At 41.4% G+C, this 13,093-nt stretch overlaps 1 protein-coding gene and 1 long non-coding RNA gene across 2 annotated transcripts in view; both read left to right on the plus strand.

Annotated features, from left to right (window-relative positions):
* Positions 1-13,093, plus strand: part of LOC121720293 — a 189,560-nt gene that overhangs the window by 73,185 nt on the left and 103,282 nt on the right. The gene's annotated exons all lie outside the window — the stretch shown is intronic.
* Positions 10,077-12,490, plus strand: LOC121720252 (apolipoprotein A-I-like). The gene is made up of 4 exons (XM_042106245.1): positions 10,077-10,164; positions 10,259-10,312; positions 10,434-10,584; positions 11,825-12,490. Exons 2-4 carry the CDS (start codon positions 10,273-10,275, stop codon positions 12,390-12,392), a joined length of 759 nt encoding a protein of 252 aa, XP_041962179.1. The 5' UTR covers positions 10,077-10,164; positions 10,259-10,272; the 3' UTR covers positions 12,393-12,490.

Raw genomic sequence — 13,093 nt, forward strand, 5'->3', positions numbered from 1 at the left:
CCATCGTGCAATAGATAAACAGGAACTGAAAGTTATAGCCTACTAAACTCAAAGTCGTATTTTCGTGTTTCTGCAGCATTGTTTCATGCGTGACATCCTTAACCGATAGAGTTGTTCTGTCAAGTGGAAGAGCCGACTAAATATGTATAAGAAATGACAAATATTATAAGAATAACAAATAATTATAGGCTACAGCTGTGTCGGAGTCAATAAGATAAACAGCCTATAATTATACTACAAGTAGCTGTAATGTTATAGTGTGTTTACCTCCACAACCCAACAGCATTCTATTGTAGTATGCTAACATCCACAACCCAACAGTATTCTAACACTAATGCTTCAAGTGGGATTTGAACTTTCAACCTAAGGCATTATCCCACTGAGCCACTGTCAATCTTACATGTTGGCCAGTCACATTCACATGGTGAAAATGTGTATTGGTAAACACACAACAAGAAAAACTCCAAGCATGGAGGGGCAATTAGACATTTGTAGAGATGAACACTAATAGATGAAATATAAATATGATAGACTTAATGATGAAGGAAAAATAGTAAACAAAGAAGTTCCCCTGAATGTCATAGAGTGTCTCGGCATTCTGATTCTTGGCAACTGATGAGTGTGAATGTTGATTGGCTGATGTCATTCAGGTGCTGTTCAATGGTGTGAATCTTAAATGACCAATAGCATGTGCAGCTTGATCCTAAAGTTCTAACGGGGATTTGAACACTCAACCTAAGAAACACCAGTACAAGGCATTATCCCACTGAGTCACTAACAATCATACACATTGGGCAGTCACATTCACATGGTGAAAATGTGTGTTGGTAAACACACAAGAAAAACTCCAAGCATACATTTGACAATAAAATGAAGGGCTTTCCTGAAAGAGTACACCTGAAATCTTTTTGAAATTCTGGGGCAATTAGACATTTGTAGAGAAGAACACTAATGGATGAAATATAAATATGATGGACTTAATGATGAAGGAAAAATAGTACACAAAGAAGTTCCCCTAAATGTCAGAGTGTCTCGGCATTCTGATTCTTGGCAACTAATGACTGTGTATGTTGATTGCCTGATGTCATTCAGATGCTGTTCAATGGTGTGAATCTTCAATAACCAATAGTATTCGAGCTAGAGCCTAAAGCACTACCAGGGATTCGAACTCTCAACCTAACAAACACCAGCACTAGGCATTATCCCACTGAGCCACTGACAATCCTACATGCTACTTGCTGCACACTGCCCCGTCATACAGCACATTATTTCATCAGGAAGCTTCTCTAACACACATATTGCACACTGCCCTCTCCCCACATACACAGCACACTATCCCATCTCCCCTGTCATCCCCCCAACACACATACCAAGACCCCTGGCAGTTGGGTCTGCCGTGGATCTGCCCAAGGTTTCTTCCTTGGTAAGGGAGTTTTTCCTTGCCCCTGTTGCTCTTGGGTGCTCCTTCTTGGTGCCCCCCCCCCAATTCCAATCCTCCCCCACCTTTCTTATGCAGCCCTTGCCACTTAATCTACTAAACCCCCCCCCCCATAAATGCACAAATAGGCTGACACCAGACATAATTTCACTGCATTTCTTACTTCCAGTAACTATAAGCATGTGACAATAAACTTCCTTGTATCCTTGTATCCTTGTACATGTTTCAGAAATACTACCCATCCCTGGGAACAGGCAGATTACATCTTCATAGTTGGCCAGATGATGACATACTTAGGTTAATACTGTATTTTACCAGTTAGGGCACCAAAATGGCCAGCAGCGGCACTGTGTAGCCTATCTCGACATGTCTTTAAGTTTTGGGTTACAATATACAGGTAGTGGGCTCTCTGTTGATTTTAATGAGTAGGCCTAAGCCTAAAGTTACAGCATTCCTATCACAATTGACCAGACCTTTGGTCTGCTTTTAACCACATTCTGGCTATGATTGTTCCTTGTATTGCATCATGAGCCTTCACTACACCTATTGCATTCTACTGTTGTTAGCCTTAAGCCTAGCTCAGTCATGTTATACCACATCGCCCTCCATAATAAACTGCATTTAGAATTCCAAATCCATATTTCTAGATATTTTGGTAAAAGTAACTTAAAAGTAATACAATAGATACTAGACAGTAATATTATTACAAATTACTTTGACATGACAGTAATGAGTAATACATAATACATTACGATTTTGAAGTAACTTTCCCAACACTGATGACAACCATCACTTTCTATGTGTGTGTGTGTGTGTGTGTGGAGGGTCAATCAAATTCTATGATTGCCACTGATGTGAATGATCTCACAAATCACACAAACCAAATCAAATTTAAAAAAAATCGCAAAAGTATCGAAATCGAGATTCTTCACTTATTATTGGTATTGAAACAATAATGTTGGTATTGTGACAACAGGAGTTGGGGATATGTCCCCGCCAAAGCTGAGACCAAACCTACGCCCTTGCTCGAAATAACAAAGCGGCAGCGGTAAGCGTAGCACAACGCTCAGAATATAATAAGTTCTATCTCGTTCCTAAGTAACACAAACGGTTTGCCTAAACTAAAAATGTAATACTCTTGCGTTGTGCTTTGAAAGTTGAACAAAATTCAACGTTCAGCTTGTTCAACGCTAGCGCTGCCATCATTCCACTGCTGAAGATAGAGAACAATAGGAAAGCTGCCGCTTGCCGCTGGCCAGTGTGATCTCTGCCACTGCTGTGCCCCTGAGCAGGTGTGACGGGAATGTTGGGAAATTAACATTCTAAAGAATATCTGGGTTCATTGGATTCAACATAGAATTTTAGAACCTTCAATTGTTGCGGAACTTAGAACGTTCAAAAACCTACACCTTTAAGGGTTAAAGCCCAACATGCTCTAGGGCAGGTGTCGGGAACCTGGAGTGCCTGGAGAGCCACTTTTACCAATTTTTTTTTTTTTTTTAATCTCATCAGAGCCACATAAAGACGGTTACAAGAAAAAGTTTAGATATTTAACATACATTTACTTTCATTCAACAGGGGATTTTTTTAATACATTTTCTACTAGTTTTAAAAGTAATGTGCAAGTAACTTGAAATGTAAAGTGGAATGTCAGAAGTATAGGCCTTAGGCTTCCCATGTAGGCTAAACACCACCCCCTATTTTCCCATTGTTCTTTTGGTATGCAAAGTAACATCATAGTTAACAGCACAACACTCAATTTTCATGACATGTCATTGGCGAAATTGAACATTAGGCCTACTGTACCACAGATTAGATTTGGTGATGGCCTTGGAGTCTGGCTGGCTCATATTCAGTGAGGTGAAGTTTCATGCAAGAATTGAGGCTGTCATCAACTAAAACCATGGCATTGTGTTGGCGTTATGGATGTGACAGTTTTGCGCGGAATTGCCCTTAAACGTGAGCGCAGGTTTGTCTTTATATTTTTCATATGTGAGAAATATTTCTCATATGCAAGTGGAACCGAACAGGGTTAACACAGCAATACTAACTCGTTGCAGTGTGCGATATATAACGGGCAGTTCATTTCGCGTTTTCAGAATCAGTCTTCGGATGGAAACTTTCCCATTTCAGCCCGCTTGTGTTCGCGCTCGCAAGCTGTGTCCACTGACGTTTCCTTTTTGACATTTTCTTGATCTAGCCTACAGCAAGCGCCCATCAACAATAACAATTAAAGTGTTTTCGTTCATCTTTTTTTCTCTTCGCCATTTTCTTTGTTTTGGATACAACCGTTAGCTAGCTGAATTTTTAAGTAAAGCATCAGCGGATGGAATGTTATCTCGGCACAGCATTGTCCAATAAAAAAACGCTTTTTTCATATCTGTACAGTACATCGACGTAACCGTGAACTTCAGCGGTAGAGAACAGACATGGGATGGATTAAACTACGTGAACATATTGTAACGTCGGCGCACAAGACATTGTTAGCGTTCTCCCACGCAGGGCATGCTGGGATACGGGGGTGAACATTTGGGGTTTATGTCTGTGTTTCTCCTTAGTTTTATGTGTGTGTGGAGGCAAATGTGTATTACGTATGATTACTGTGAATATGTGTGTGTGTGTGTGTGTATCTGTTTGTGCACATGTGTGCACATGAAATGGGTTAACATGACCCCTGGAGGCAAACATACGGAAAAAAATGGTCATCCTAAACCCAACAGTTCTCGAGATATTCACAGAAAACTGGTCTTTCAGCCTTTCGGGGGGTCCAGTCCAGCGGGGGGGCTACAGATCAAAAAGAAAAAAGATGGTTCCATGCTATCCATGTGGGGCTACATGCCCACCAAGTTTCGTGTACCCCGGTCTTTCAGTGTCCCGGGAATCTTTGAAGAAAAATTGGCCATGCGAAAAAGAAAAAAAAAATCTGACTAATATACATAATAACTAGATGTACCGCAGAGCGGTACAAAATATGACCGCCGCCCAGTCCAGCACATTTTTTCCACAAAAAGAAATCACGCTGAAAGGCCTATATGATTCTAACTGTCTCACTAAATTGCATTATCCACACTCAATTCTCACTGGTATCTGCTAGACAACAAGTACCAAAACATGATTAGTTCATAGATTTCACATGTAAAATTCATTTTATACAACCCCACCTCCATCTTGCCTGTTCATAATTCTGAGAAATTCTTGATTGTTTGTGTTATGTTTATGTTATGTGTGTGGGTGTGTGTGTGTGTGTGTGTGTGTGTGTGTGTGTGCGTGCTTGTGTGTGCCTGCGTATGTGCCTGTGCATGCAAGCGTACATATGTCTACTGTGTGAGTATGTGTCATACGTATGATTACTGTGAATGTATGTGTGTGTGTGTGTGTGTGTATCTGTTTGTGCACATGTGTGCACATGAAATGGGTTAACATGACCCCTGGAGGCAAACATACGGAAAAAAATGGTCATCCTATGCCCTACGGTTCTCAAGATATTCACAGAGAACTGTGTCTGCCCTACCCTCCTTTCGGGGGGTCCAGTCCAGAAATTTGGGCCCACCAAATTTCGTGTACCCCGGTCTTACAGTGTCCCGGGAATCATTGACGGAAATTTGGGCATGCGAAAAAGAAAAAAAAAACCTGACTAAACCTATATCACCGCCGCTTCGCTGCGCGGCGGTCATAATAATAAGGCTTTTCTGGGATTTCCTATGCTGGTATATTAGGTGTATTTGCCAGGGTTGCATTTGTAGTTAGACCAGTGTAGTTCCCATACAAAACGTTCTTGCAGGCACATTGTGCCTGGTCTGGGTTATCAGATTGGGAAGGTCAAGATCAGGTAAATGTTTTTGCTTGCAAGAAAACCCCATCTGGTGGTAGCTGCCACATTGTTGAGATAAACAACATCAGTTAGATGCTGTCTTTTAAAGATTTCACAATCAAACAACTTCACACGCAACACTGTGTGCTCACACGTGCAAAGTCGGTTGAGTGAAAAGATCAAGAGATTAGTGAAGAGCACACAGACAAACGCACGCGGACAAATAGAGATATCTCACTTTATACCTACGCGTCACTGTTGATGAGGCAGATAGCGCGTTTTGTTTTTGCCAAAACCAATCATCCCTCCCTCTAACAAACAGTAAGTACAGTATATGATTCATTATGACCGCCGCGCAGCGAAGCGGCGGTCATATAGGTTTAGTCAGATTTTTTTTTTTTTTTTTCTTTTTCGCATGCCCAAATTTCCGTCAATGATTCCCGGGACACTGAAAGACCGGGGTACACGAAACTTGGTGGGCATGTAACCCCACATGGATAGCATGGAACCATCGTTTTTCGTTTTGATCTGTAACCCCCCCGCTGGACTGGACCCCCCGAAAGGAGGATAGGGCAGACACAGTTTTCTGTGAATATCTCGAAAACCGTAGGGTTTAGGAGGACCATTTTTTTTTTGTATGTTGATCTCAAGGGGCCATGTCAACCCATTCCATAACCACTCATTTCATGTATAGCGCCACCTAGTTAAACACAAAAAAGTAAAAATGAGGTGTTGTAATTGAAGGTATCTGTGACCTAACATAGTCAAAACTGCACGAAATTGGAAGTGTAGGATCATTATGACACCCTCTGTATGCACGCCAAGTTTTGTGGAATTCCGTTCATGGGGGGCCACACAATAAATTAATTTATGTTACTATACACCAACTGGCCTGTAGGTGGCCGGAGACAGTTTTCTGTGAATATCTCGAGAACCGTAGGGCCTAGGAGGTCCACCTTTTTTATGTATGTTGGTCTTAAGGGGGCATGTCAACCCATCTCATTACCACTTATTTCATGTATAGCGCCACCTAGTTAAAAATTAAAAAGCAAAAAATTAGGTGTTTTCATCACAATATCTCTGGCTGACAAGGTCAAAACTGCACGAAATTAAAAGTGTAGGATCATTATGACACCCTCCGAATGCATGCCAGGTTTTGTGTACTTTCGTTCATGGGGGGCCTTACAATAAAATAATTTATGTGTACATTTAGTGACGTACACCAACAAGGATTCCCGGGACACTGAAAGACCGGGGTACACAAAACTTGGTGGGCATGTACCCCCACATGGATAGCATGGAACCGTCATTCTTCGTTTTGATCTGTAGCCCCCCCCCCCCCCCCCCTGGACTGGACCCCCCGAAAGGAGGGTAGGGCAGACACAGTTCTCTGTGAATATCTTGAGAACTGTAGGGCCTAGGATGACCAATTTTTTCCGTATGTTTGCCTCCAGGGGTCATGTTAACCCATTCCATGTGCACACATGTGCATAAACAGATACACACGCACACACATACATTTACAGTAATCATACGTATGACACATACTCACACAGTAGACATATGTACGCATGCATGCACATGCACAAACACACATACGCAGGCAAACACACAAGCACGCACATACACACACACCCACACACATAAACATAAATTTGTACACGCACACATGCACACAATTCAAGAATTTTTCCCGTCATCTACTCCCTGAGTTTTTGGTCATTGATACCCGGGACACCGAACCACCGGGGTACATGAAATTTGGTGGGTATGTAGCCCCACTGGACTTTTACGGAAAAATTTCATTTCCACCACCACCACCAACCCCCCCCGTGCTGGGCCCCCTGAACCACAAAAAAAAACAGTTTTTCCTAAATAACTACCTGAACCATGGCACTGAGGATGAAGAATCTTTTATGGTATGTTGGTCTCAAGGGCCCACATCAATCTGGCTTATAATCACTCATTTGTGATTTGCACCCCCACCCCCCGGTAAAAAATGAAAATGCAATATTATTCTGCTTTAATCGCCCCTATCTTCAGTTAAGATGTTCAGAACTGCACCAAATGTTATGTGTATGATTGACCTGGCATTCTCCGGGGGTATGCCAAGTTTCGTAAAATTTCATCCATGGGGGGGTCTAAAAAAATTAGGTTATGTGTACATTTAGTGACTGTACACTCATTGGCCTGTAAATGGCGGTGCACACATATACACATGCACACACACAGGTACCCACATACTATCGGTATTAGAACGGCCGATACATAATTACAAATTCAGTAGGATTAAAAGAAAGCCAAAATAAATATTCATCATCATCATCATAGCTGCATTTTCAGTATTGGCGAGAAGTAGTCGTTTGTCCACTAGATGGCGCATCGTTGCAGTGAGACATAATTTTGTTGGAAGTTAAAAGTGGGTTGGAAAAAACAATGGACGCTTCATACAAGGACTGTAATTTACCGCAGCGAACATCTAATAAGGATAGGACGATGTTCACATGAAGTGTAATTCCCATTTCTTCTTGAAGCCGAAATAAATCTGAGGATGTTTATCGGACATGCTTGGTTTTTACTGCAGGTACGTTAATCTTGTAATATCAATAAGGACCTAGGTAATGTTACCGTTAGCGTTGGTTGAGTGATGGAGGCATTTGATTTATTGCATTTGTAGAAAACTATAAATGCGGTTATACCAAGCAAATGTATAGCAGCACTGTTTGTATCTTTCGACTGTCATTTATTGCACGTGCTACAAAATCATTCTGTGCAATGGAAGATTTACCAACGTTACACCGGTCTGATACAGTTTTGCCTATACATGCGTGAGACTGAGACGCCTGTTTATTTTGTTTTAAGTGCGTGCAGGGTGTGAGAGGGGAATCGATGTGCTTTGATTACAGCTTGGTAGTTGTAGTCTGTGAAATTAAAAAGCACGTGTGTGTGAAGTATCCAAACAATGACACCTTCATTTCATTATGGCTGCTTTAGCAACACACCTTAAGCTACTGTGTAGTGGGTCCCATTTAGAAGTGGCTACTTCATTCGCGCTTTCCTTGACTCATGGAGCTGCGTGAATGTTATTACAACTTTTCGCCACGATATGACAGTTTAAGTCCGCTTGATACTGTAAGGCGTAAGCCATTGGTTTCCAAAGGAGATTTTATTTGTGTCGCCAGCATAGCCTATTGACAATTTATGTTGTAAATAGGCCTACCTTATAATCCTACCTGTAGCTTAGGGAAGCTAACAGCTTTCTATTAGGATCTAGTTTGTTAGTTACCGTTTTGTCATAACTCCCTGATGCATTTTTGCATTTAGAATAGCCAGAGCGTGTAGCCTATATCTCAATCGGAAAATTAAACAATATCGGGTGCCTATGGACTAGGCTGGGTGAACCCAGCCTGATCTGCCCGCTATTTATTTTTTGATTTCTTAAAAGATTGAGCTTGGTCTGATGAAAGCCAGACTAGCCATGGACCTCAGTTAAACAATGCAAGGGAACATGAATCAGCCTATATTTGCACTAACAATAACGGACAAAAGCTCTTCAACTTTGGCCCGTTAAAATGTGTATGAACAGTCTAGCGACGCATTTCATCAAGGCCCATTTGGACATGTCAGTTATTTGCACCACTGGTTAGATGTAAAACAGCATTTCGTTTCAGACTAGGCTACTGTTACTTAATTTGTGCATTAACAATAACGTTTCAGACTACTGTTACTTAATTTGTGCATTGACAATAAAGTATTACATGAACTAAAGATGACTAAAATCTTATGTAGAAGAAGAAACATTCACAAAAAATCCATCCATCCAAAAATGACCTTTGTTTTTGATAGCTGTTGAAAACGGCATGGAACTGACAGAGATATTTTTGTTTAAAAATACATAAAAAATAAATAAATAAATAAATAACATTATGCTGATATATACCTTTTGCTTTTCCCAAATACAATGTAGCCTACAGGTGTAAGTGACCTTTCATCAATCCAGTTGCAATGGATGAACTGTGATGAACTGCCCTACTTGTGATTGTTTAGAGATTTTAAAGGTTTTATAACAATGCTACATCTTCTTTGGCTATTCTACAATCTATTCACCTTTTCAGCACCAGTAGGCTACTTTCTGTGCAGCCGCACACACACACTCAGGCATGCCAAACAAGCATACACAAAAGTTTCAAGAGTGGGGGATGGAGTAAAATATGGAGACAAATTGAAGTGTGATTTATTTTCGCGGAACAGATGTACAGGACTGAGCGGCGGTCATATTTTGTACCGCTATGCGGTACATCTAGTTATTTTAATGGCATGGTGGAGCAGTGGCAGTGACGCTGCCTGAGAATTGATCGACCTGAATTCGTGAAATTCCGAAATCTAATGACCTGAATTCCTGAATTTCCTAATCTAATGTTGTGAATTCTCATCATCTGCTAAATTACACTCTACTTTGCATTTACACACACACAGACATGGCAGATATTTAAATCCAAAATGAAAAATACGTTTGTTATGATATGCAATCAAGATTAAATTGCCTGTTGTGTCTGCTCTCTAGCAAATAAGAGCACTTTATAAAGATAAAACAGAGATAAAAAAACATGGATTACTGAACACTTGTCCTTAAGGACCATTAAGACGTTAATCATTATTTACTGTAGATAAGTCAGTGGAGTCATCACCTTGGATGGCTAATATCAGTTGGTTAATCAGATGGTTAATATCAGTAGTCCAAGCAGGAAGTGTAGATGTGGAGTATTGATGGCTTACAGCAAGGCACAGTCTCTTGGACTTTGAGTGTTAGGACTGGAGTAGAACCTGCCACTCATATATAAATACAGGAAGTAACCACTCATTTGAAATCTACACTCGGGGTGAGGGATTCATCTACAAATACAAAACCACACAGGTAAGAGTGGGTGAGAATACCTATGAGGCAATATGATACCTTCGTAGTGATGGATGTATATAAAAACACATGCCTGTTTGATTTTTCTGTTTAGACAGGATAAGAATCATGAAGGTGATTGCAGTGCTCGTTTTGGCTGTATTTACAGGTTAGCATTTCCCCTTTATGTTTATCTTAATGATATTACCTGTACTGTGGTCTTGAAATTATTATGAAACGTGTCTCTGGTTTGGAAAATTATTTTAATCTATTGACACTTTTGTCCAAAGTTTGCAATGCCAACCTCTTCTATGCTGATGAGCCCAAACCACAGCTGGAGCAGCTGACAGATGCGTTCTGGGACTATGTTGCCCAGGCAACACGCACTGCAGAGGACACAGTTCAGATGATCAGGAAGTCTCAGCTGGGCCAGGATGTTAGGTAAGTCATGTAAATCAGGGCTCCGAACCGGTTCAAGGAACGAAAACGAAAACCGAAAACGAACGGAATTTTACGGAATTTTACGAGGAGCGGAAACGGAAACGAAAACAAAATGGTCTTCAACTGTTCCGGAACAGAAACGTTATTCTGAAATCCACAAAACCGGTTAATAATGTTTTTTTTCGTTCTCTATATATTTTATAAAATTTCACAAAAGCATATCCTAAGTGTTCTACTCGTTTGATTGTAGGCGAACAACCTAATAATTTGATTTCTGCAGTTTGAAAAAAAAACCCCGAATAAATGGACATTTGGTCCAAATGTGTATATTTTGTCTTGCCATTGTAATGTAACCTATCCGTCTGCCACTTCGGATCTTAGGCCAGCTCGTAGCGTAGGCTACTGAAACTGATTTGGAAATTGCTTGTAGCCTATGCATAATAGCCTATTTTGCCTGTCCACGCCTTGTCGTTTTAAAGTCGGGATTTGAAATGTTTGCGCAATTATAGCCTATTCTATGCAAACGGGATTAACGGGAAATTTGAGATAGGCCTTGTCAGCAACAGACAGGTTCGTTTATAAATAGGGTTGGAATTATAGCGCAAGCATTTGAAGATCTCCATATGGATAAAATTTAGGCTGCAACCAGGTAAGGAGTTTAGCACGTATCCAGAAATATTTTTGATAAGAAATGATTTATAGGCATAGGTTAGGCCTACAGTAAATCTGTAGGCTATGGGATGGATAGCCCATCTGAATGTTTTTGGGTGCCGCCTGTGATTTATTATTTTGGGGCATAGCTACGGTATAGGCTAAATCAAGGGGAAATAATGAGTACGTCTATTCTAAAGTCCACAAAAATAGACTTGATAGGCCCGCCAAACACTGCCGGAACTTTAAGAACGAACGATATGTTGCGTTCCGAACCGGTTCAGGACCGATATGTTGGTGGCGGAACGCATGCAAGAACGAAAACGTTAAACATAGGCCTACCTGAACCATTCGGAACGGAACGTTTGAAAAATAATTTCGTTTTCAAGCCCTGATGTAAATAAAGGTCATCAAAGAGCAACATGCCTGCAATGGCAAATAAGACCTTTTTTCTTACTTGAGCTTATTGTGTATCATTAGTGCATGACTCACAGAGAGTGCCGATATTTTTAAAGTGATTTTGATAGAATTTCTCTTTCCCGTTTAAATGCAAAAAGTATTTATTTAAATGCTTGTCTGTCCCTGACAGCGCTAGGTTGACAGAGAGTGCCGATGTGGCCAGCCAGTATGCCGTCACCCTCCAGAATCAGATGACCCCTCTGGCTCAAGAGCTCATGACCAAGATCACCCAGGAGGCTGAGGTTCTGAGAGAGCGTCTGGAGCAGGACCTGACCACCGTCAAGGGGAAACTGGAGCCTTACACGGAGGACATGAGGGCCCAGGTTCTGCAGAGGGTTGAGGAGCTCAAGGCTGCCGTGGCTCCCTATGCCCAGTCCGAGTCCCTGAAGACCACCCTGCTCCAGAAGAGTGAGGAGCTGAAGGGGAGTCTGGAGCAGAGTGTGAAGGAGCTGCAGTCCCAGCTGGGCCCCTACACCGAGGAGCTCAGGCAGAAGGTGGACCAGCACCTGCAGGACTTCCAGACCAACGTGGCCCCCTTGGCTGCCGACCTCCAGACCCAGCTGGCCCAGAGAGCACAGATGGTTCAGCAGAACCTGGCACCCTACGCGGAAGACCTGAAAGGCAAGCTGGACCCCTACGCCCAGAACCTCAGGGCTCAGCTCACCTCCCTCTATGAGTCCTTCACCAAAGCTAACTAAAGTGCATAAACTGGACACTGACTTATGTGCGTAATTATTTTTGTGTACATGAATACACTCCCATGATTCCACAGAATATGCTATTCCCTTCTCCGGTTGAGTAAAAAACGGAAAACTTTCAGTTGTCATAATGATGTATAACATTGATAGTTGTCTGTTTTACAGTTTAAAATGATGTGATTTCAATTTGTGCTATTTATTCTTAAATAAAAATATTTACATGGTCCTTATGTGTCCACTGTCCAGATACCAAAAGTCATAACCACAGACTTTTAATATAGCTACCAGTAATTACAATAAGTTGTGTAACATGTAACATTATTGTACCTTATTACATAATTATAGAAAGATTCTGGTTGAAATAGGGAAATGGATGTAAATAGACAAAAGACAATATGGTGGCATGAAGAAGGTCAATGAAGGTCAAGGTGTCTTTGTCTTTGCTGAAACAAGCAGGGCTGTAGTACTCGAGTTTGGTCTTGAGTCCGGACTCAAGACATTTTTTTTATGGTCTCGGACTTGTCTTGGTCTCGCTAGTATTTGGACTCAGACTTGGTCTCGGCCAATGGTCTTGCCAAAAGTTTTACTTGGTCTTGACCATGGGCGAACTGGCAATCCGTCGGCTGCCTGGCTCAGGGCCTCATCGGCCAAGTAGGGCTATTGTCTAGCTCTCCACATAAATATGCGTCAATCAGGCTTAA

The sequence above is a fragment of the Alosa sapidissima genome, chromosome 10, assembly GCF_018492685.1.
Source record: "Alosa sapidissima isolate fAloSap1 chromosome 10, fAloSap1.pri, whole genome shotgun sequence".
NCBI lineage: Eukaryota > Metazoa > Chordata > Actinopteri > Clupeiformes > Clupeidae > Alosa > Alosa sapidissima.

What these genes read in the sequence shown, in the direction of transcription:
- LOC121720252 (XM_042106245.1), top strand. Translation starts at nt 10,273, where the DNA reads ATGAAGGTGATTGCAGTGCTCGTTTTGGCTGTATTTACAG. An exon ending in CGTTTTGGCTGTATTTACAG is followed by an intron (nt 10,313 to 10,433) that starts GTTAGCATTTCC and finishes TTTTGTCCAAAG; the next exon opens with TTTGCAATGCCAACCTCTTC. An exon ending in CAGCTGGGCCAGGATGTTAG is followed by an intron (nt 10,585 to 11,824) that starts GTAAGTCATGTA and finishes TGTCCCTGACAG; the next exon opens with CGCTAGGTTGACAGAGAGTG.